General features: G+C 38.6%; 2 protein-coding genes across 2 annotated transcripts in view; one reads left to right on the forward strand and one right to left on the reverse strand.

Moving 5' to 3' along the window:
- Positions 1-20,990, reverse strand: part of col4a5 (collagen, type IV, alpha 5 (Alport syndrome)) — a 60,581-nt gene extending 39,591 nt beyond the window's left edge. The window contains exon 1 of the mRNA XM_084405805.1: positions 20,743-20,990. Coding sequence (XP_084261931.1) covers positions 20,743-20,817 — 75 coding nt within the window. The 5' untranslated portion in view covers positions 20,818-20,990. The remainder of the gene's footprint in view (positions 1-20,742) is intronic.
- Positions 20,991-21,841: 851 nt separating this feature from the next.
- The window catches only part of col4a6 (collagen, type IV, alpha 6), a 116,092-nt gene continuing 112,553 nt past the window's right edge, over positions 21,842-25,380 (forward strand). The window contains exons 1-3 of the mRNA XM_084404330.1: positions 21,842-21,890; positions 22,041-22,163; positions 22,312-22,357. Coding sequence (XP_084260456.1) covers positions 22,153-22,163; positions 22,312-22,357 — 57 coding nt within the window. The 5' untranslated portion in view covers positions 21,842-21,890; positions 22,041-22,152. The remainder of the gene's footprint in view (positions 21,891-22,040; positions 22,164-22,311; positions 22,358-25,380) is intronic.

Here is a 25,380-nt window from a genome sequence, read left to right on the forward strand (position 1 = left end):
TAAAGGAGGAGATGATCTGTGAGCAATGAATGTTCAATGCACTTCATACTTGAGGACAGTTGACAAATCACTTACAGTATCTTTGAACTTTTATTATCAAGGTATATGGATGTGTATAGGAAGGTATGACGAAAAGTGTAAATAAAATACTGTTAAAAATCATTTTAGATATAACATGTCACATTACAAGACATGTAAATTTAAAGTGACAGTTCACCCAAAAAGGAAAATTCTGTCATCCTTTACTCACCCTCAAGCTGATCCAAACCTGTGTGAATTTCTTTCTTCCACTGAACACAAAAGACGATATTTTGAAGAATATGGGTAACCAAACAGTTGATGGACCCCTTTGACTTCCATAGCACAGAGAGAAAAAAAAAAAAAAAGGGGTCAAAGGGGTCCATCAACTGTTTGGTTACCCATATTCTTCAAAATATCTTCTTTTGTGTTCAGTGGAAGAAAGAAATCCACACAGGTTTGGATTGGAACAACTTGAAGGTGAGTAAAGGATGACAAAATGTACATTTTTGGATGAACTGTCCCTTTAAGTATTCAATGTCAAATACTCACGAACATCTTCACAATGACAAAAAAGAATGTATTGACAGATGCATCAGCATGAGGGACAGTTCATTTTACTGTTTTATATAAAGCTAATTAATTATAATTATATCTACCACCCCTAACAGAAAGAGAAAACAGAATTTTCTAAATTTTTAAATTTTCATTTTTTTTATTATTTTGTTATCCTTTGGTGAGAAATTTGTCCTCAAACTTTATACAACTGAGAAAAAAAAGCTCTGTATATAGTATAATAGTATAATATATAGTATAATAATTCTGACTGTTACATATGCATAAAAACAACATTTAGGTCAAAACTTTGGGTTCGGGAAAAAATATATCTACATATCTACATTATTAATAGAAGTCTCTTATGTTCACCAAGGCTCCATTTATTTGATCAAGAATACAGTGATATTGTCAAATACTATTACAATTTAAAAGAACTGTTTTACATTTTAATGGTATTCTATTCCTGTGATGGCAAAGCTGAATTTTCCAGCATAATTCCTCAAGTCTTCAGAGCCGCACAATCCTTCAGAAATCATTCTAATACGCTGATTAGCTGCTTATATGAATATGCTTGAATATGATGATTTGCTGCTGCTCAAGAAACATTTCTTATAATTTTCACATAAAAGAGATTTTTGTGGAAGCTGTCAAACATTTGTACAGGATTCTGTGATGAATACAAAGTTTAAAAACAGCAGTATTTATTTGAAATAGATTTTTTTAAACAAAATAAAAGTCTTTGCTGCCATTTGTGATCAACTTAATCGATCCTTGCTGAATAAAAGTATACATTTCTTTAATTATACTGACCACAAAGCAGTAGTGTATAATGAATTTTTTATGTTACATATAGACTTTGCACTTCACAACAGTTTTGATAAATTTTATGCATCCTTGCTGAATAAAAATATTAATTATTATTTTAATCTTACACGCCCCATACTTTTGAATGGTAGTGTATCATACATGAGCCAACAATATTAGCCAGTAACTGGAAATATTTTTGCTAATAGATATCCATGCAGGTGTTGACAAATGTTTTTGTATGTCTAGAGAACAGAGTTTGAACAGGGCCACCCAGTGGAGAATATTAAGCAGTGCAACGATTCATCCATTGAAGCAAAATGCAAATTCCAGTCTAGGGCTCAGTGGATTAACTGACCCCTAGTGAAAGATGGCCTGAGGGCAAATGAATGCTGGGAGCAGACAGAACTAAGTGGCAGCAGACCACAAATAATGTGTGTGTCTGAATGGCCCAATCAAACACTCACACGCACATATACAGACACGTTCATACAGCACAAATGGGTATGTAAATTATAAATTCGGGAGTAGCATAAACTGTTAATGACAGGAAAAAGAGGTGATGTATAGAGAGGTATGTTGTGTTTTCATGTTTTATGGGCACATTCCATAGACATAATGATTTTTATAATGTACAAACTGTACATTATATCCCCTAACCCTACACTCTCAGAAAAAAGGTACAAAAGCTGTCACTGGGACAGTACCCTTCAAAAGGGTTCTAATATATACCATTTAGGTACTAATATGTACATGTCTGGTACCAATATGTACACGTTTGGTACCAATACGTACCTTTGAGGGACTTAAATGCACTCTTTAGGTACAAAGGTGTACCTTTTGAAAAGGTACCGCCACAGTGACAGCTTTTGTACATTTTTTTCTGAGAGTGTAGCCCTATACTCATCACAGAAAACTTTATGCATTTTTACATTTTAAACATTACTTAGTATATAAGCTGTTTTCCATGGGGACCAAAAAATGTCCCCACATGGACAATGATTTTGGATATTGCCATCTTTGTGGGGATACCACCCATAATGTAGGGTTTACCACACACACACACACACACACACACACACACACACACACACACACACACACACACACACACACACACACACACAGATCACATGTATTCTCTTACACTAGGTTGAAACTAAATAGGTAAAGTTTGCATTTTAGATGCTGTGACATGTTGAATCACCTTTTAGCATTCAATTCATTGAAATGATCCTGCAGTGTGACAAATCCATTTTGCTCAGTTCTCACACTTTTTGACATAAACACACTGAAACACTATTTTCCCCCTCCAGGCACCATTCAGCAATAAACAGTAAGAATAACACATTTCACTGCATTCCTTTTCCACTCTCACTGCTGGATTTCCATGACTTCAAGGCCCATAAGAATCTCTTCTAAAACATGTTTTAGGGTACAACTCTTTCAAATCTAATGGAGCAGAAACCACCTCTCTCTGATGTCTTGCATCGGTTCATCCCTGGATTTTTTTTTATTCCTATTCCTGTGGAGTTAAGAAAAGAATGACCTTCAACCTCTACCAATTAACCAGTTGAGGCGAGTGAATTGTGTAGGGGCGGCGGGTGAGGGCAAAACGTACAAGGCGGTCAAATGTTTATCAAAGTATAACCTCAGAAGATAGTCTTATTGCCAAAAAATGACAACAAACTCAACAAGTCTCCCACACAATGAAGACCTTGACTTTTACCTGAACAATAAAATGAAGCCTGTTCCCAGGACTGCAAGGAAAACCCAGAAGTTACCGATACCAATCGGTTTGACCAGCATATTTTTACAGATAGTCAAACTTTCATGCTTAGTGTTTCTAGAGCAGCAAATCATCATATTAGAATGATTTCTGAAGAATCATGTGACACTGAAGACTGGAGTAATGATGCTGAAAATTCAGCTTTGCCATCACAGAAATTTCACAATTTTACTGTTTTTACTGTATTTTTCATCAAATATGGTAAATGCAGCCTTGTTGAGCATAAGAGACTTCTTCCAAAAACAGTAATAAAACCTTACCGACCCCAAACTTTTGAAGGGTAGTGAACCAATAAATAACTGATAAATAGCATCCCACAATGCCATTACACCACAGTGCATTCTAGGTGCTGTTTAAAATGCTTAATCAAGTAAGATGTATTACGTAAATGCTTGACATTTAGCATTTTAAACTAATAATGATAATAGCAATAATAATAATATTCATTGCTGTATTTTTGTTGTTTAATTATTTAATTATTAGTCAAAATAATTAAGAATATGTTCTGGAAATCAGACACTTGGTATCTGCCATAAAAATCCACTACTGGTGGGTCAGTCTAGTTATATCATTAAGCAAGTTATCTCATCACATAACAACACCATATCTTAACAGTTCATCTCTTGTCTGGTGGGCTAGAATCAAAACAGTACGCATAAGTGCTCCTGATAAAGAGGAAAAAGACAGAAGGACCGTGGGACTGGGACTGTAAGTATGGGTTTGGAAGGTTCTCAGACAGCAGGGGAGGCTCTTGAGTCAGGTCACTACTTCAACACCTAATCTGGAATGCATCAACCAAAACAAGTCTGGTTACTGAATTCAAAATGAGGATGTTTGTCATCTAGTCACATTTACAAGTATCAATACTGTTCACATCTAAAACACACATTCATGAAATCAGACATTAAAGTGATAGTTCACCCAAAAATGAAAAATCAGTCATCATTTACTCACCCTCAAGTTGTTCCAAACCTGTATGAGTTTCTTTCTTCTGCTGAACACAAACGAAGATATTTTGAAGAATACGGTAACCAAACAGTTCCATGGTCCCCAATGACTTCCATAGTATTTTCTATGGAAGTCAAAGGGGACCAACAACTGTAATATGTTACCAATGTTCTTCAAAATAACTTATTTTGTGTTCAGCAGAAGAGAAAAACTCATAAAGGTTTGGAACAACTTGAGGTAAAAGTACATTTTTCATTTTGGGGTGATCTATCCTTTCACAGTTTCTGACGTTCTTGGACGATCTGCGTCCAAGTCACTAACCCAACTGATAAAACTCTTATCAAATTCTCAAAACACACACATTTCCCAAGAGAACGTGAAATCGACATATTTCTCCTATCATGCAAGCAGTAAAAATGTCTGAGAAGGCACAATATTTGCCCAATCTGCACTTGTTTAAAACGAAACAATGTCAACATGTCCAGGTGCTCCGAATGTGATTTTGACACAAACAGCATTCTCTCTAAATATTTGCAGATCAGTATAAAGCGGTTTACGCAACAGCAGCTGGGTTTATAAAGCATGGAGTCCCTCCCTTCGCCACTAGAGGAACACAGAAAGAGGGCTGATGTATATACACTAACAGTAAAGGTCAACAGTTCTAGACTGCTATATAAACAGCTCCTCTCTTGGAATCAGCTTTCATTTGTAATATCAGAGCAACTATAAAAAGAAAAACAAAAATTACAATGACGTTCGCAGAGTGGGGATCACAGCAGAGAAGTACTGGACGTGGACTGGCACTCCAATAAATGTGAGACAAGTTCTCACCTGAACTATAATCAGGAGATCTAATTCTATCCCCCACAGAGCGTGTTCAAACCTGCATGCCATACCCAGCTTGCATATGAATCTAAAACTGCAGGGTTCAAATGAATTAAGCACTCTTGAAGTTTTTGGCATAAAGCAGTTTGAGGCAATAGCTTAGATCTAGATGCTCTCGGGAATTTTTGGGGGCATTTTGGGATGCACTATACATTTCAAGTTTGAGGTTGGTAAGTTTTTATTACTGTTTTTGAAAGAAGTCCCTTATGCTCACCAAGGCTAAGAGGATATTTTGACTTTGACTGTTTTGAAGATGATTTTTTCTCTTCCATAGTCAAAGCCTTCTAAAAAAATCCTGTGTTGTCACAAGGCAAGAGGAGGATAGATGATGAAATGCCACGGATGCCAGAGCATGGGCCAGGGAAAACACAATTAAATATTACAGTAAATTTGTATACTTACTCTGCAATTACTAACTTGCAAATATCCACATTCATAAAAACAAACCAATGCATGATCAGAAATGATCAGGACGACAAAGGTAATAACTGAATTTCCTTTTTTCCCCTCTAATCTAAACAGATATGTTTTTGAGATCTAAAGCCTCATCTGATTTACTGTTTACTGGAAACAGGGCAAACATTAGCTGCTCTTTACACGAACATGCACACAGCGAAACAGAGTTACACAGGGGAGCCACTACTGCTTCCATTCACCACTAATAGCAGAAGCAGATGGGAGAGAACAAGAGGCAAAGAAAATGGGGAGCTGAGGAAGACCCAAGAGTTGAAAAGCAAGGGTGTGTATGACATGGAAAGTAAATAGGTTTGCTGTTTAGGGAAGGAGCATGACTCTGGTTCTCTAAAGATGTGAGACTAATTCGTGTTGAAACAAGATCTATTCCTGCTCAATTGTTCAAAAAGACATTGAAGAAGCATGCACACACATCCCTATCTGACACAAAAGCTATATAATTATAACCTTGTTTTAAAGCAGGCTAGACACTTGGATAGTACAATGTCTGTCTCGCGCACTCCCATCTTAATGGCTTGGATGAAATGCTTCTTCACTCGAACAATAACACTGCGGCTCATTCAGACAGGTTTCAATAGTGTGTCAACTTCGGAACAAGAACAGATACCTTAGATTATATTAGAGGTCAATGTTAGTGTGGTGTAATTGCAAGTTTAAACTTGATACTTTAATTCTAAAGCAATGTGTAAAATATGAATCAAAGGCCATGACACCACACTAGAGTGACTAATTCGACACTAAAAATAATGTTTATAGAGAGTTTGTTTCAAACACAGACTATATGCAAAATTATATGGCTCAAACATTTTTTTTTTATTAAACAAATGTATACTTTAATTCAGAAAGGATATATTAAGTTGATCACAAACTGTGTTGGGTGTAATGGATTACTAAGTAGGCCTAATTCATTACTGTTATTTATTTACTTTTCCCTTGAAAAAGCAAAGGGATTACTCTTCATTTTTCTGTAATTTAACTACTTCTGCCTTCTGTTTCACAGACAAGGCTTAAACTAGTCCCAGACTAAAATGCATGTTTGAGCTGTTTTAAAGTAACTTGCACTGACATATCTTAAAATATGTCAATGCCATTGTTTTGTCTCCAGATATCCACCCACCAGTAATGTTTTTCCAAGAAACATTTATAAAAGCTACTTAAAAGTCAGAATTAAACACTTGACGCACATTATAATGACGCGGTTGCCCAGCCCTGTTTGTTTGCTTACACTACTCCTACATCATACATCGTCAAGTGTTACTCTTTTGGCGTAAGTCGACTTGCGTACGGCCGTCTGCCGGAAGCTACACTGTAAAAAATTTGCTGTAGTTATGCAGCTGTTTGCCAGTAACTTATACTGTAGATTTAAATTTATGCTATTTACTGGCAACAGTTTGTTCAAAGTTAAATGAACATTAAACATTAACAAGTCCTTGTCTTTACAGAATAAAACAATAAAATAACAATCTAATGCAAAGCATTCTGGGAACCAGAAATCTTCATCAACCTTTTTCTGTTTTTTTTTTCCTTCAGATTTGGGTTCCCAGAATGCTTTGCATGAGGCTGTTATTTTAGTTTTATTCTGTAAAGATAAAGACTTGTTAATGTTTAATGTTCATTTAATTTTGAACAAATTGTTGCCAGTAAATAACATCAATTTAAATCTACAGTAAGTTACTGGCAAGTAGCTGCCAGTAATACTGTAATTTCTACAGATTTTTCTAACAGTGTAGTTATTTTAGTCGATAAAGTTTTAAATATGGATATTTTTCTTACACAAACACATTGCTTCACTTCAGAAGGCCTTTATTAACTCCCCAGAGCCGTGTCTAGCACTTTTATAATGGATGGATGCGCTTTGATGGACTCCCATTATAAAGCTTGGAAGAGCCAGGACATTTTTTTAATATAACTCCAATTGTATTCGTCTGAAAGAAGAATGTCATATACACCTAGGATGGCTTCAGGGTGAGTAAATCATGGGCTAATTTTCATTTTTGGGTGAACTATCCCTTTAACATACAAAATTAACGTCTAAATGTTAAAATGTTTATTCCCAATATTGCTGTTTTTAACTGTACTTTTGATAAAGCCTTGGTGACCACAAGACATTATATACAAAAACATTATACACATCTGTGTAAGAAGACAACATATTTCCTGTCTTTAGCATATTGGAAGAAGTATTCAGACATAGCACTGCAGAATGAGAGATCACTTCATCAACTGCAGTTCAGACAAAGTTTTACAGTATAAAATGACAGATAAAAGAGGGAGAAGACATCTAGATCAGGGCCAATCCTCGACCCAACACTCCATCCAAACACACACCCATCATTTATTTGTTCCCGAGGTACCTCTCCTTTCCTCCCTAAAGGAAAAATATGAATAAATGGATGAATGGACATCTATACAGTGGTCAGTCTAATGTTGACAAGTTGGCTTATAAAAGGACACATACACGCATAGACATTGAGTGGCCTATTTTCTAGGTCTTAAGCTGAGGCTAAAGCATTTCTGTTAAGATATTTAGCTAATAGCTACATATTTAGGATAGAATTAAGTCCATTTAATACTGCCCAGCTGTTAACATTAATATCTCACTTCAACAGATTTGCTAGTATAAACTTGGTTAAGATTAACATGCTCATTAATGCAATCACCTCATTCAGCGCCATTCTACCAACAGGTAGAGCTGCACGATTAATCGTTAAAAGATCACAATCTCGATAAAAAAAAAAACACCAATGCAATCTCATTCCTAAATGACAATGATTCGCCTGTCTATTAAACCTTTGGATAATAACTGTGACAGTTTGAAGTTTTGAGTTCTGTTTTTGAATCTTTTTCAGTGTTTTCAGTTTTTGTGATTCGTTTCCCCCTGTCTTTGTGATTTTGGTTTAGTCCTGTTAGTTTTTCCCTGTCTGTTTGATTAGAAATTCCCATCACCTGTGTTCTGTTAATTATCCCATTAGTCCCAGTTCATTTAAGCCCTGTGTTTTCCCTCAGAGTTTGTTGGTCGTCGTCATTTCATGGTTGTGTGTTTTGAAGTCCTGGAGTTTCTTTTCCCTTGTTCCTGTATGTTCATAGAAGTTAAGTTTGTAAATAAATTACCTAAACCGCAGTTCCTGTGTCCTCGTCCTCGGCTCCCTACACAAACCTGACAATAACCTAGAATAATTCTTTCAAATGAATTAAACATTTTTAAAAAGGAGGCAGCAATTAGCATTTTGTCAGAACCTCTAGTAAACTGCATGTTATTTTGTTTAATTGTTTGTTCAGAATTGTGGGAGAATCGTGATCTCTACTTAAAAAAAAAAAAAAAAAAAAACGTGATTCTCAATTTATCCAGAATCGTGTAGCTCTACCAACAGGTATTTGTACTTTACACAAGTAGGCGGCAACACTGCTATCAAATCCATCAGGAATGCAGACGTCCCTTAAGTTTTTTTTTCTTTTCTTTTTTCACAATGTTTCTGATTTTAGATCACTTTTATTCACACTTCACATGTACCAGAGCAGACATGCCTCAAATACTTCCAAAGAATAAACAATTGCTAACATCTCCATGGCACTTTTGCAAAGCAGGGTAAAAATTGCTGTAAAACAAATTCACCACAAAACTACAAGCACATAAAACACCAGGTCACATGTATTCCTTCACTTTTTTGCTAAAAGAATGATAAATGTGGAGTCTGTGGACTTTATCCTGCTAAAGGAGGAATGCAGGTTAGTGGCCTGAATGTTGGGCACTGGGAGTTGGCAAATATTCAAAAGGATCAAAACACAGGTATGGGCTTGAGCAGGTTTTCTGCCTCAGACATACATAGCTGATGTCACTCTGATGGGGCAAGTTTATATCTGGCATATAACATCACACTCGGAAGTAAATAAAACACTTGCGTACTATAAACTGTCCAAATATTCCTCTGAAGGTTTCCTTCCTATTTTACATTTACAATAAAGGGATAGTTCACCCAAAAATGAAAAATCTGTCATCAATTTCTCAGACACGTTTTTACAAACCTGTATGACTTTCTTTCTTCTGCAGAACACAAAAAAAATATTTTGACGTACAGTATTAGTATGTTGGTCACCAAACCGTTTTGGTGACCACTGAATTGCACAATATGGGTAAAAAAAAAAAAAAAACTTAAATTATCTTAAAAGTAATATTATGCTGTTGGAGAGTTGTCAGTGATAGTGCTCAGTGCATTAAATATTGAACTAGATTAACGATCGATCAATCAACAAATTAAACTCACTCATACTGTCAACAGTTACTAAAACGTCATTTGAATTGGACAAATAATCCATTTTCTTGTCCCTAATAATCAACATAATGCAGGGGAACCTGTAAAATGAACTGCAGCAGTGCTATCTAGCAGTGCAACACGAACTATCAATGCATGAATCAAACTCACTAAGACTGTCGACAGTTTGTTTTCCATGCATAATTTTATTACAGTATATCCATGTACAGTCTCACAAAAGTGAGCACACCCCTCACATTTCAGCAAACATTTTAGTATATCTTCTCAAGAGACAATACTATAGAAATGAAACTTGGATATATTTTAGTGTAGTGCTGCTTGTATAGCAGTATATATTCACTGTCCTCTGAAATAACTAAACAATACAGCCATTATTGTCAAAATAGCTGCCAACAAATGTGAGTACACCCAAAGCGATAAAAGCTGTACATCGTTTAACCATGGAAAGCCACATGTCCTATTCATCATGTTCATGTTTTTGTCTGCTTGACAGGACCATACAAATTGTTGTATCTTGTATTAGAGCAGGTCAAATTTGTGCCTTGAGTACTATTCTCTCACACTGACCACTGGATGTTTAACATGGCACCTCATGGCAAACAACTCTCTAAGGATTTGAGAATTATAATTGCTTCTCATTTGCATTAAGTTGAAATTTCTGAACTTTTGTTGCGTGTCTCGCGTCGCTTTACACGCCCACATTCTGTCGCCAACGGTCACTGTTGCTCTTGTCGCCGGAAGTCGCCAAGCGCTCCATTGAAATGAATGGGATCATGTCGGTTTGTCGCTGCGTGTCGCTTGCAGTGTGAACGGGGTAACTGACCGAGTCACAGAGATAGAGACGATAGTCCAAAATCTCTACAGCGTTTAATAATATATTAATCACGTCTACCGGTATATTGCCGGTATATTACACTGTAAAGCTAGCCAAAGGATGTGGGGAGACATTAGCATAGCTAACGTTACTTCAGGAAGGGGAAAAAAATATACAGACTTTAACAGAAAATATTAATCAAAGAATAATATAAGGTAGCACGATATTGGAAAAAACTGACATTGCGATATTTAGTTTTTCTGCGATATATATTGCGATATGAAAACAATTTCACCAGATGATTTGAATAGCTCTATTTGTAAAGAATTAATCATAAATGATTGGGGTGATTTTGTAGGAGCTAGTATATTAGCCTACTAGTAGGCTACTGTGTGATGAAATTATGAAAAACTTCAAAACTATGAAACCTATATCCTCGGCTCTTAGAACTTAAATCTTCACTGTTTGCTGTTGCTTGCTGAACTTGCCTATCAAACAAGAAGGATGATAATGTGGTTGATGTCTGGAGCAACCATAGATGTTCTCTCCCTCCCATTCATAGTCAGACATAACCACAACATGCCTGTGCCTCAGACTGAGATGAACAGATATACGGCAGTAGGCTACTGTCTCTACTTCGGACTGTCCAGGTATCTCCTCTCTCACCGTTCTTTCACAGTTTGATGACCTCTGCATGTCTTCACCAAGCAGAATGCGTGTGCATGTGTTTGTATGTGTGGTGTAAATGAACCACCACCCGAAAAATACCCTATTTGTCAGTTTACTTAGGGTTTAACCACTGTGGGAGTGAGGCAGTGGGGGAAACAGAGATTGGGTGTGAGAGGAGGATCACTGTCCCGCTAATTCTAAATGGTATTTGCATCTCTTTCACAGCACATTGTAAATATAATCCCCCAACAGCACACACATTAATCTACCACTTACTAGGCCTTCAACTGGTAGCCTAATAGTTATACAGTAGCAGTTAAGACCACATGCTAGTATGTGCCACTATATTCTGAACCCAAAGGAAAAATATATATCAAAAATCAGATCTCAGTAGTTTTCCTGGAGAGCAAATGGAGGTTTTGCTCAAGTCTCTGACCTTCTCTGATGTTTCTCCTGAGAAAACATCTCATTATGTTTCTTCTCTTGAGATTCACAATGTCTTTTCAATAAATATATTTGCATGTGCAGTTAAAAACTTTATAATCGAGTCCCAAAATAGATAAATAGCCCTGGATAAGATGCAGTAGGCATTTTTGAGGAAAAGTACTTCAAGTGTTGTTTCTATATGATTTTTAGGTGCTGAATCCATTTCTGCCGTATAACAAGTTGTAAACATCACTGTTTTGGCATAAACAATAAAAACAAAATGGCTGCCAAAAAAAAAAAAAAAAAAAAAAAAAAAAAACGTTTTAATGCATTTATTGCAGTTTAAACATTAAACATTATAACTAAACTATGCATTCTCAGAATATTTAAACATGTAAACAATGAAAAAACAACATTAACATGAAAGGGACAGTTTTTAATGGCTGCTGGAATTATGCCAAGGTACCAAGGTACACTGGGAAGCATATATCAGTGGAAATATGCAATTATGCCCAGCCCGAAGGGGGGAACTTGGAATACACATGACCCCAGGGGGCTGCATATTGAGAATCACTGGGGTGTCCAGCCGCAGGTGGAATATTTCAAACCCAGGGGTGGCAAGGTGGCTTGCCGAGGGAAAGACACATGCTCAGAGAGGCTTACAGTGGACTACACACGTGGGGGTCACCCAGAGGCCGTGTTAGGTGTCGCCCAGCCTGCAGCTCTACAGATGTCTGTTAGCGAGGCGCCATGCGCTAGAGCCCAAGAGGATGCCACACTCCGGGTGGAGTGGGCCGTCACACCAAGGGGGCATGGTCGACCTTGCTGCTGGTAAGCCAAAGCAATGGCGTCCACTATCCAGTGAGACAACCTTGGAGAGAGCCTTTCCCTTCAGCTTTCCACCATGACAGACAAAGAGCTGGTCTGAAGTTCTGAAACACTGCGTTCTGTCTTCGTAAGCATGGAGAGTACTGGACAGAGCAGTGCCAAGGCTGGGTCTGCCTCCTCCGAGGGCAGCGCTTGCAGGTTCACCACCTGGTCTCGAAAGGGTGTGGTGGGAACCTTGGGCACATATCCAGGCCGGGGTCTCAGGATCACGTAAGAGTTAGCTGGTCCAAATTCCAGGCACGCTTCGTCAACCGAAAATGCCTGCAGGTCCCCTACCCTCTTGATGGAGGCCAATGCAACCAGGAGCACTGTCTTCATTGACAGGAACTTAAGCTCCACTGATTGCAGAGGCTCAAAGGGAGCACTCTGCAGAGCAGTTAAAACCACTGAGAGGTCCCAAGAGGGAACGAGAGGAGGGCGAGGAGGATTCAGTCTCCTCGCTCCTCTCAGGAAACTGATGATCAGGTCGTGCTTTCCAATGGACTTTCCATCAACTGCATCATGATGTGTGGCAATGGTGGCACCATACACTTTCAGGGTGGAGGGAGACAGCCTTCGCTCCAACCCTTCTTGCAGGAAGGAAAGCACGACACTGATCGGGCCTTTCGTGGGTTCTTGAAGTTTAGAAGAACACCAGTTGACGAAGAGGTTCCACTTCAACGCATAGGCATGTCTCGTGGACGATGCTCTAGCGGAAGTGATGGTAGCCACCACCGCTGGTGGTAGGGTACTCAAACCTGCCTCGTCCCGTCCAGGAACCACACATGGAGATTTCAAAGATCGGGACGAGGGTGCCATAGGGTGCCCCGTCCCTGAGAAAGCTGGTTCTTTCTCAGAGGAATTGGCCCGGGAGGTGCTGTCGCGAGGAGTACTAGTTCTTGGAACCAGGTGCGGTTGTGCCAATACGGGGCAACCAAAATGACCTGCTCCTCGTCCTCCCTGATCTTGCGCAAAGTCTGCGCAAGAAGGCTCACTGGGGGAAACGCATACTTGCAGAGGCCCCGCGGCCAGCTGTGCGCCAGTGCATCCGTGCCGAGCGTGCCCTCGGTCAGAGAATAAAACAGGTCGCAGTGGGACGAGTCGTGGGAGGCAAACAGATCTACCTGTGCGTCCCCGAACTGATCCCAAATCAGCTGAACCGACTGGGGATGGAGTCTCCATTCTCCAGCGAGAGGCCGAAACCGAGACAGATCGGCTGCACGGTTCAGGTCTCCCGGGATATAAATGGCTCGAAGCGACCTCAGATGCTTCTGACTCCATATGAGGAGGTGGCGGGCGAGTTGCGACATACGACGGGAGCGCAGACCACCTTGTCGGTTGATGTACGCTACTGTGGCGGTATTGTCTTATCGGACTAATACGTGCTGACCCCTGAGCAACGCACAGAAGCGGTGCAGGGCGAGACGTACAGCCTGCAACTCGAGGCAATTGACATGCCAAAGGCGCTGGGGTCTTGTCCAGGAGCCCGCGGCAGCATGTCCATTGCACATGGCGCCCCAGCCCATTGTGGAGGCATCTGTTGATATAACAACATGCCAGGAAACTCGTTCTATGGGCACTCCAGCCCATAGAATACTGAGGTTCGTCCACGGGGTGAAGGTCTGACAGCAGGTCGAAGTCACTGGGACTCGGAGCGTGCCGTGTTGCCATGCCCACCTCAGGATTTGATCGCGAAGCGGTCTCATATGAAGCAAACCGAGCGACGTTACTGCGGCTGCGGATGCCATATGCCCCAGGAGCCTCTGAAATAGTTTCAGTGGAACCGCACTCTTGCCCTCGAACTGACGAAGGCAAGTTAGCAGTGACTGCGCACGCTCGCTCGTAAGCTGCGCGCACATGGCGACCGAGTCGATTTCCATACCAAGAAAAGAGATCCTCTGCACGGAGCAGAGTTTGCTCTTCTCCCAGTTGACCCGAAGGCCCAGACAAGCTAGGTGCCGGAGCACTAGGTCCCTGTGTTCGCAAACCTTGTCTCGAGAGTGAGCTAGGATCAGCCAGTCGTCGAGAGGAACAAGGGCTGCCTCGACAACCTTCGTGAAGACGCGAGGAGACAGGGCTAGCCCGAAAGGGAGAACCGCGTACTGGTATGCCTGCCCCTCGAATTATATATATATATACTGGTATGCCTCATTTGCATATGTAAACATGACATTTCAGAAAACTTGTAATACAAAAAATGTCTGTCTCTATGTAAGTGAAAAACTGGAAAGGTTTTATGGTGATATCTATAACTTAAAATTTTTACCCTATCCACCTGTAGTGTTTCGGCTGTGAATAATGCACCTATTGTTTCAATAACAATTACAAGAAAATGGGACCCTTATTTCAATGTTATACGGTGGATCCTTATTCAGGAGACATATAACTTTCTAAAAATGTGGTATAACAACTTTTCCTCAAAAATGCCTACAGGTTTACACAATCTTGAAGATTCGGACCTGACTATTATCTGAGTAGTGAATCTCAAGTCTAATCTAATCTACTATCATATTTCAAGACATTTTGGCTTCAGTATGATTTTTTTTAAAATTTTCATAGAAGTCTCTTATGCTCACCAAGGCTGCATTTATTTAATCAAAAATACCGTAAAAGCAGTATTGTGAAATATCACCCCAATTTTAAATATCCATTTTTAATTTATTTTAAAATGTAGTTTATTCAAGTGATGGCTGAATTTTCAACAACCATTACTCCAGTGTCACGGTCAATCAGAAATCATTCTAATATGTCGATTTGGTGCTCAAGAAACACTTCTGACTATTATCAATGTTGAAAACAAAGCTGAATGTTTTTGGGAAAAAAAACCCCCAGGATTTCAGGATTCTCTGATCATTCAAAAGTTCAAAAGAACAGCATTTATTTGAAATAGAAATCATTAGTAACAATGTAAAAGTCACTACTGTCACTTTTGAGCAATTTAATGCAACCGGTTTATTAAAAAGAAATCCCCAAACATTTGATAGCAGTGTAGTATAAAGTTCGTTAGATAAATGTCACAAAATCTGCAAGGTTCAGTTGGACGTTGCCAATAACATTATGTTTCAAAAAGTAATTTGAAATAATTTAACAATTTTAATACTTTTAACAAATAATCGTTTTAGTCTGAGAGAAACAGAACTTTTAAAGTGCATGTAAACACACTTATCTTTAACTGTGCTAAAAAATGATCTAGCAAAGTATCTTTCAAACTCAAATGATCTGAGCTATGCTATCCATATTTATATTCCTATATGCTTACCATAAGACAACCATTTATCATTATGTCATTTCTGTCAATTTTAATTCTCCTAAAAAGTTTGGAGAAACATCTGTGTCAAAGTCAACTGAAAAATATTGAAATTTAACTGAGAACTGTATCAGGAGATATTAAAGAATATTAAAGGGCCTGGGCATGAAGTAATAAACACACCAGGTGAGTCTTACAGGACATCTCCTCTCACATGCATTCAGACACTTGAATGCAATCTTGATACTTGATAACTCTCGAAGCTATAGAAATCCAATAAAGACTATGTCTACTTTTTTAGAGTGAGCTGTCACAGTGAGCATTGCGAGCGCTTGTGGGCCTGTTTTGAAAAAAGATTCTTGCATGGCTGCTTGTGTGCATCTCGTGACCCTCTCTCTCTCCTGCAGGTGAGATAAGACTGGAATTTGCTTGTCCTCCAGGAGAGAAAGAACTATCACGAGCTGCCAACCCCCACCTCGGTCCGCTTATCCTGGCATGAGACTGCAACTAAAACCGGGTACTCTGGGTGGATATCTCTGCTCTGAATGGATGTTATGGCTGTGAACACAGATTGCTGATGTTTGGGTTAAATTCATGGGTGTGTATGTTTCTCTAAGTCTGCTTTTTTTGAGAGCTGAGGTGCAATTTATTAATTGTGACTCTAGGGGTTTTGGTGGATTCTGTATATACCAGTATAGATATACACATCCCGGCATGTATAGAGTGCACTCATTCACACACACACATCATATCTGATGGAGAACACATACTGACGCCACACACACCCATACATGTTCATACACCTTGACCTGCACAGTGTATGGACTCCTTCAAGTATGAACAGTTCAAAGCAGACCCTTACGGTTCAAGTTACCGGCAAACTCTCTGACCTGGTGACACTAGGTTCTGGCATCTGCAGAAGAACAAAAACCTCAAAAATCCCAGATTATCACAATTTCAATGTGTATTTAAACTAAATAAGGAAATATTAATTACTGGCAAAGGGCATTTTTGTTTTCAACTACCACCAAAATAAACTTTGTAATGTGATACCAGATTTCACCACTAGGTGGCCAGTACTGAAAGACAGAAGGGGTGGGAATTTTGGCCAGGAATTCCATTCTGCTTTGAGTTAAAAGGCTTTGGCATTGTAAAAATAGGAGAAAATCTGTTCTTTCACACTGCAATGGCTCCTCAAAAGGACAACTCATAGTTAGATCGAGCGGTATCTACCACAAGCGTTTCTAGCCTTTCATCACAGTACTGGGACAAAGGCCACCACCACTATCAAAAAATACCACCACCACTTTTTTGATACTGTTATGGATATAAATGGTCAGTAACTCTTTATTTTAAGGTGACGTACTTACACGTTACTAAATTTATAGTAATAACTAACCCTAAACCAATCCATAGCCCTCACGGTAACTATATATTAAGTACATGTAAAGTACATGTAGTTAATTGATATTACTCAGTACTTATTTGAGTAAGTACAATGTAACTAAGTCACCTTAAAATAAAGTGTGACCAAATTGTCTTTACCTGCAGCACAGAGTCATTCATGCACATTAAAGAGCTGCTTCATAGTTGACAAACGATAGAAGACATTTGCGAGTTTTGTTTTCTACAATGGACTGTAGGTAAACATCAACCTCATCCAGCACTCTTTTTGTTTTCTGTCTCATAAAGTATCCCGTTACGGTGTGAGAAACAACTGCAAACAATTCAGTGAGCAAGTGAACTGTCCGAATTAATCAAATTAAATTGCGAACAATTTCAGACCTTTTGCAAAACAGTCTGACCAATTAGATTAAAGGTGCATCCCAATTTGCTTCCTTTTATACTATTATATGCCATTTTGTAGTATAAATAGTGTGAGAAGTGTGTTCACACTGAAAATTCCAACAAGAAAAGGTACATTTATTTAAAGGGTTAGTTCACCCAAAAATGAAAATTCTGTCAGTAATTACTCACCCTCATGTTGTTCCAACCCCATAAGACCTTCGTTCATCTTCGGAACACAAATTAATATATTTTTGATGAAATCTGAGAGCTGTCTCACTCCTCCATAGGCTTCTCTGTAATTGAAACTTGCCATCCCAGAAAGTTAGTAAAGACAATGTTTAAAATAGTCCAAGTGACTACAGTGGCTCAACCATAAGTTTATCAAGCGACGAGAATACTTTTTGTGCAGAACCCCCCCCCCCCACACTTTATTCAACTATTCATTTTCTTCTGTGTGGGCCTCTGGTGAGTTCACTTAGTGTAACAGCGCAGCGCTTCTGGGTTGTAAGTCAGAACGTAGGCTCACTATTGGCCAGCATCACACACATGACCAGCATCGGCCAATAGTGAGCCTACGTTCTGACGTACAACCATATCGATTACCTAGCAGCCTTTGAAGGAGTGAGACAGCTCTCAGATTTCATCAAAAATATCTTACTTTGTGTTCTGAAGATGAACAGAAGGGGTTGGAACAACATGAGGGTGAGTAATTACTGACAGAATTTTAATTTTTGGGTGAACTAACCCTTTAACTGAAAAACTATTGCACTTTATGCACTTAACTGTGGCCATCTTACGTACCAAAGGGGGAGGGGCAATCAGGCTCTGATGTCGGATGACAAAATAAACGTATACACTAATACATTTATACACTAAGAGTGTCAGAGTTTCTGGGTTCTAAAGCACCCTTGTGAAGTTTTCTTTTTTTTCTTCATTAAAATGAAAGATGTTGATCAGTGATTTTACATCAAGAGCAGGGACACATTTGTGTGCATTTTGTTTTGTGATTACACAGAAAAGAATAGAGCGTCTCCGGAATGGCATTAGCGATAAATTGAAGCGCTCTTCTGAGTGTGAAGACTGGCTGTATACGAGTCACAACAGAGCGTTCCACCACTGATAACAGCGGCAACGAGCACTCGAAAACAACTCATTCTAGCGCCAGATTGCCATCTTTTTTAAAACAAGCAAACATGAATACTCTGCTATGGTCAACTGATATGTTTAATTTGCATTAGGTAGAGCCTACATCCCTGGTGCGAGATGTTTCAAAAAAGTGGTGGGGACATGTCCCACCTGTCCATTCGTGAATTTGGCATAGTTCTGATTCTACAAAGACACATGAAATGAACGATGAAATATTATCTTGGAAAATGATTCTCAGATTGTTATTTGGTAATCCCCACCTACAGGCAAGGATTCATCAATAATATTTCAAAAGGGCTCATGTCCCAGTAAAAAGGGTCTAGCGACGCCCCTTGAATCCATCATGTTTCTGAATTAATTGCTTTGAGGCCTATCCTGAGCATATTAACTCTCTAATGAACAATGTCAGATTCACTATCAGTATCTTTAAAAAGCATCAATGAGCACATGCCTAAAGCAAGGAACTCTTGCCTCAAGGATATATCTTATTTGTGTAACATTACAAATGTTTCAAACTTGAAATCGGCCAAAATAATCAGTACCACACACTGTCTCTCTGATAATGCAAATCAGGCAAACATTGGAGACATTCTGGTCTGGGGGTGGTATGTATGAATGAACTGGCATTTTTAAGGACTCGAGGGGTTAAGAGGTTGTGTGAACAATGGGCTGTGGTTAGATTCACTTATTGAATAGACCTGAGGGTCATGCAATCTTGCTGTTGGGGGATGGGGGGCACTATATGTCTAAATGCCTGTCCTGATGGCTAGCTAACTCCTCCCACTATGAATGACAGATGCCACCTTTCACCTTGTAAACTCAGAAACAGAAATTGGGCGGAACCTTAGGAGTAATATGAAAGAGCTCCAGATTCCTTATTGAGAATCAGAACGATCCGACAGCCAATCAATGGAAAGGGAAGCGCAAACTACATTCAAACTCCCTGTCAGGACCAGTGAACAACAATGCCCATTGGGAAACGTAGGAACATGATATGTTTTGTAGTAAGGTCACCAAATGTGCTCCTCTGTCCCTGTTAAGTGTGTATCTGTACCTCCAGGACTGGTCCCTCCCTAAACATGTCCTCACCTGTCTGTCTCCTGCTACTGACTCTGACATTGGGACAATGAATCGGCCAAAATTATGCCATATCTTCATATTTGTGGCATTGTATCCAATCAGGTATAAAGATACAGACATGCAAAACATGTTGTCAGATTGATCACTCTGCGCTGTAGAGGCTAAGAAGACAGAAAAATGTAATGGGTTCATATAGACATTTTAAAGATGAGAATAAGTATTCCTCATCTTTTCACATGAAGTTTGTAATGAAAAAATAACCGCATTTAATTTGTCAATAATGTCACATGTAATGAGCAAATAAAACTACAGTGTAGTTTAAAGCTGTAGTCTACAGTGTAATGTAAAATGTGTGCATCAATTGTTGGTGCAGATAAGAAACCACTGCTTAGAGAAGATATTGATCATAACAGCTGAGGTTAACCAATATGCAATAGCCTACAGTGAAATAAAAACGACTGATAATTAAATAAATACATAAGCAAACAGCATCTTAGAGAGATAGTCTATAATATTGACATTAGTCATAAACAAAGTTAAAACCTGTATGAGTCGCTGAATTTACAATTTAATGAATGACTGATATCTTGAATAAAGTTGCTGTTGTGTTTAACATTGGTAAAACATTTTAAAGGGACATCCTCTGTTTATACATATACGTAGTTTGGTGTATTAAAATGTGATGTGCATTGTATAACTGGACTTTCACTCAATAAAGTAGCTAAATGCAAACAATTAGCAGATTGTATCTTTACAATTGCACATAAACATCGCATGTTTCAATTGACACTTGTTCCATAGTTATAAAGTGGGCTAACCAATAGTTCCATGTTATAAAGTAGCCTGTTTATAAAGTTTAGCTGAGGCGGGAGTTGACTGCTCCAAAAGAATCGTGACTGTTACGTTTTACTTTTGTAATATAATAACTAAAAGAAGTAACAAGCAAACGTGCACTTACCGCAGACTCCGACTTCTGCACCTCTGTGCTTAACGTGAGAAACACCAACACCGCGCCGACACACTTTAAGTTCATGCTGATTTTCAAAGATTCTGCCCTCTTAACATTGACAGTTACAACTATGGACACTTATTAAGTTTATCATATTCCTCCGTTAAGCTAACTGCAAAACCAACACGTTTTTTCAAAAGTTACAAGAGGGATTCTTGTAAAGTCTCAAGGCTGTCCTGTGCTGGCAGCGCTCGCAATAATGTAACCGTCACTTTACTGAATCCCCCTTAACCTGCTCACCGCACTACTTTATATCCCTCCGTCAAACATATAGATCCCCACAGACTTTAGGTTGTAAAGTCATGGAATGATGAAGAGATTCATTTAAATGTCCTAGGGGCTTTCTCGATTAGATAAACCATTAATATAAACTATTTTGCTCGCTGTTTTTTTTCCTTCTTTTATTGAGATTTGGTAGCAATGTCGTGGCGGAGGACGCATCACACAGCCAAACACATACACACACACACACACACACACACACACACACACACACACACACACACACACACACACAAATAATATAAATATTAAAATAATACATATATATATAGCCTATAGCCTATTCTATTTATTTTGATGCAGTTACTTAAAAAGTGGTGCTTTTTAAATAACTAATAAAGTAATAATAAAGTAATAATAATGTATTTTTTATTTAAAATATATGGAAATAGACTACATAAGGTTTACTTGTCCTTTCTGGCCTACTTTTTTTTTTTTTTTTTTTTTAAAGGAGTTTTTCATTTTGGTAGCCTACATATTATACGGATTATTGAAAACTTATAATGCATGTTAAACGCATGTCTCGAGTCACTTGAATTGCTCTCTGATCAATATAGCCTATGTGTTCATGTAATTTTCATAATGTCTGTTTTATTATGTCCAGTCTTGTGTGAGAGATATATTTGATGATATTTCAGCTTACACGAGTGGTACGCAGTTTTACTCATAACATTGTGGTTATTATAGCTGTTTGTTTAGAGGCGAAAGCGTGAGGCGAGCGGATGATTGACGGGCGAAAACCCCGCCCTCTTCTCAGAGCACAGACACTTGCGGTGCGTGAATCTACTCTGCCGCGAGGACAGCAGAAGTTTCTTGTGAGTGAACTCTTTTTCTCAGAGGACAAACAGAAGCTAAACTTTAAAAATACCTACATAAAACACCTGTAGCATGTGCAAAGTAATATTTCAATCTCTCGTTTAATTGTTCATTTATCCTGACCTTATCTCACTTTTTGTCCTCCGAAGTGGACGAACCGCTCACCGGATTCTCAAATGAATAGGTTTGAAGCCATTAACGGAGGCTTACTGTGAAGACGCCGAGGATACATTACCTGCGTTTTCCTCAAAGCTTTGCAAAATGAAGCTTTGGTAAGTATATTTATATGTTGTTAAGCGTGGATACCAATTCAGACAATTGGATATTAAGTAGTCAACTGTCAGTTTTAGTCAGCCGAGTTAAATAAAGCACATATTTTTCGCAAGCACACATGATGGATTTGTTTCTCTCCCTCCACAGGAGTTTTGTGTTACCTGTTGTTTTGTATGCAGTGTCTGCACAAGCGGTAAGTGTGCTATCATTATTAAAAAAACTTCAACACTCACATGATGAATATAATTGCATTTCTCCTTGTGGTTTAGATCACCAGAAAGGATTTGATCATTTGTTTGTTATTTAACTGAACATCTAAGTTGTTTTTAGTTATAGCCTATACATATGGCATCATGCTTTCCAAACACATTTGGATGTATTTTATAAGCCACAATCACTTAACAAATGACAACCTGTGAAGATTTGTGTAGACTATTTGTTTGACTTGTGATAATAGTTAGATGTCAAAAGCTTACAATGGGTAGTTTCCATTGCGAAGTCATTATTTAAAAAAAAAAAAAAAAAAAATCAGTTCTCATCATCAAACTGACAAAACACTCCTCCTCCTAATTAATATGCAATGTATACCCTGTTTCTTTGCCACGCCCATTTACCCCAGTAGTATCCTATTGGCGCTCACTATTCTAATTAGTATATTAGATATATAAGCTTCTGTTTTGTTTTTCTTCTGTTTCGATTTTAAGCAATAATTTGGCTGCACATTTAGTGTGCATAATTTATGGTGCCTTTATCGTCTTTTTCTCATGTTAAAGAAATTGTGGCAGCAGTATACATTTTTTTTAAGTAGCTAATTTGAAATCTTTACAGATTAGTTGTGTCATCAAATTGTGCTAGTTGTTGGGGGAAATGTGGAGGTAATGAGGTGCATATTTAATTGTTTCATATAAGTTGAGTGTATAGGTGAGTTATGAATAGGTGTGTCTTGGGGATATTTGAAAGTACAGTAAGTTGTGATTTGGCTGTTCTGATTGTCCATAAGAGTTTATTTATCATGAACAGGCAGTAACCCTATATAGGGAAAATGCATTTAATTTTAACAGTTACTGGGAGCAACTGTAGATAGTATGATTAGAGAATATATGCATGATATCAGAGAATACAAAATGCACAGACCTATCAAATGGCAGCATTCTCGATGGACCCAAGCAGACATGAGGTTGATGCAGGTGGGATAGAGAGTAGTGGCAGAATAGTCTAGCCATGAAATGATTATAGCCTGCACTAATAAACAGCTTAGCAGAGTAATAATTATCGAAGGGCTGAATTTTCCTCATGTTGTGTAGCATGAAGCAGGAAGATGGTTGCTTCAGTGTGGTCCACAATGGTAAGTGGATCAGCTAGGAGTCAACTAGGATTTCATATTTGAGAATAAAGGAGGAAAAATTAAGAGGTCTTGACTGTGTTGAAGAGGAGTTTACTTGTGTTGAAAAGACAAAAAGTCATCCCGACCAGTATGATATTTTTGATGTCTCTTTCACTCCATATATCTAGCACCTCACTTCAGATCTGTTTAAAATGTCAACTAAATGTATAATTATATACTTATTTATTTTTAATAAAATAATTGAATAATCCTTATTTAAATTGGCTTTTGTTTTAATGACCACATTGGACGGACACTTCCCAGAATGCCAATACTTGTAGAATTTGTTTGAATTGTAAATCAGTAAATTCCACTTTCTGTTCTCATCTGTTCTTTTCGCTTAGAGCTGCACATTTCTCAATAAATATTCCACAGATATTTTTATATAGCATGGTAAAATTGTCACTTTTTGAGGGTGAGCAAAACACACCGTTTTTGTGTCTATCGCTTTAAATGCAAATGAGCTGCTCCTCCCGTCACAGGGGGGGGGGGGGGGAGCTTCAATAGCTGTGTGTGTGTTTGTGTGTTAGCAGCTCTGATTACCTCACACCGACACTTTAAATTTCAAAAACTTTTAGCCTTTTATGTTCAAACCGGAGTCAGAAAGAGACTCACTGATTAGTCATTGTAGGGCATATTCTGTCTTGACAATCTATAAATCGCGTTCCCGGGGGTGGAGTTTATGTAAATTCTAGGGTTGGTGATGTCACTAACCCGGGAGGAATGTCGTGTAGTCCCTACCAGCCGTTTGTTGTAGTCCTTAAAAAACGATTTCTTTAAAGCTACACTGTGTAGGATTTTCTCCCAGCTAGCAGTGAAATTGTTTATGACTACCAACTGAATATTACCAGAGAATGTCTAATAGGAAGAGAATTGGCACTCTCTGCTTACTTCCGGTTTCTGGACTGGCTGCAGTAACACGTCTCTGTCCATGCGGGGGCGCTCGCAGGCGAGTGCAGAATGAATGGAGGTCTATGGCGAAAAACCCTCAAAATCCACTTTTCTCAGGATATAATTTTTTGTCTAGTAATTTGAATGTTGTATTCGAAAGGAGATGCAAAGAAATTACACATTGCTGGGTGTTAGATTTTTTAGAGCCACTTATTTGGTTTAAAAAGTCTTTTAAAATGTCAATGACGTCAGAATGCTGACGTCATTAGCAGAATGCTAGCGTGTTATGGGCAACAACAACTCAACCTGTAAGAAATCGAAAAGAAATAAGTACTCGTTCATTCAACTTTCGACCTATAACCCATGTTGAACTTGCAAAACCTACAATAAAATCTGAGATTTCTCAACGGGAATCGGGTGAAAGAGACACATTTAGCCGTCTAGCCCCATAGACTCCCATTCAGTCTGCACTCGCCCGCAATCACCTCCAGTGGAATTCTGAAACTGCAACCAAGATCGATACAATGGGGCTAATAGGAAGTGCCAAGGCTCTCCGTAGACGGGCTCTGATATTACTTTCTAGCCCCTCCCATTCCGAGGTCTTTTTAACTCCTATGGTGGCCGTATTATTTCAAATCTGCCGGCAGTCGCGAGTAATCTCCCCCTCGCACGGTGCCACTGAGTGTAAAACGCGAAAGGCGAAGCTTGAATTTCCAGGTATGTCCCTCTTTGGCTAATGTATTTTCAAGATGGAGGCGCAACATGGCTGCCGCCATTCAAGCGACTCGCTCGTATGTATTCTAAATGGCAGATTCTACGCTTACGAGAATACTTGATTAGTTGGTAGACACATTAATGAGCACATATCATTTTGAAAGGACAAAGTGTTTTTTGCTAAGAATCAACTTAAAAAATTACACAGTGTAGCTTTAAAAGGAAAT

This window comes from Rutilus rutilus, assembly GCF_951802725.1.
Source record: "Rutilus rutilus genome assembly, chromosome: 3".
In the NCBI taxonomy this organism is placed as follows: Eukaryota; Metazoa; Chordata; class Actinopteri; order Cypriniformes; family Leuciscidae; genus Rutilus; species Rutilus rutilus.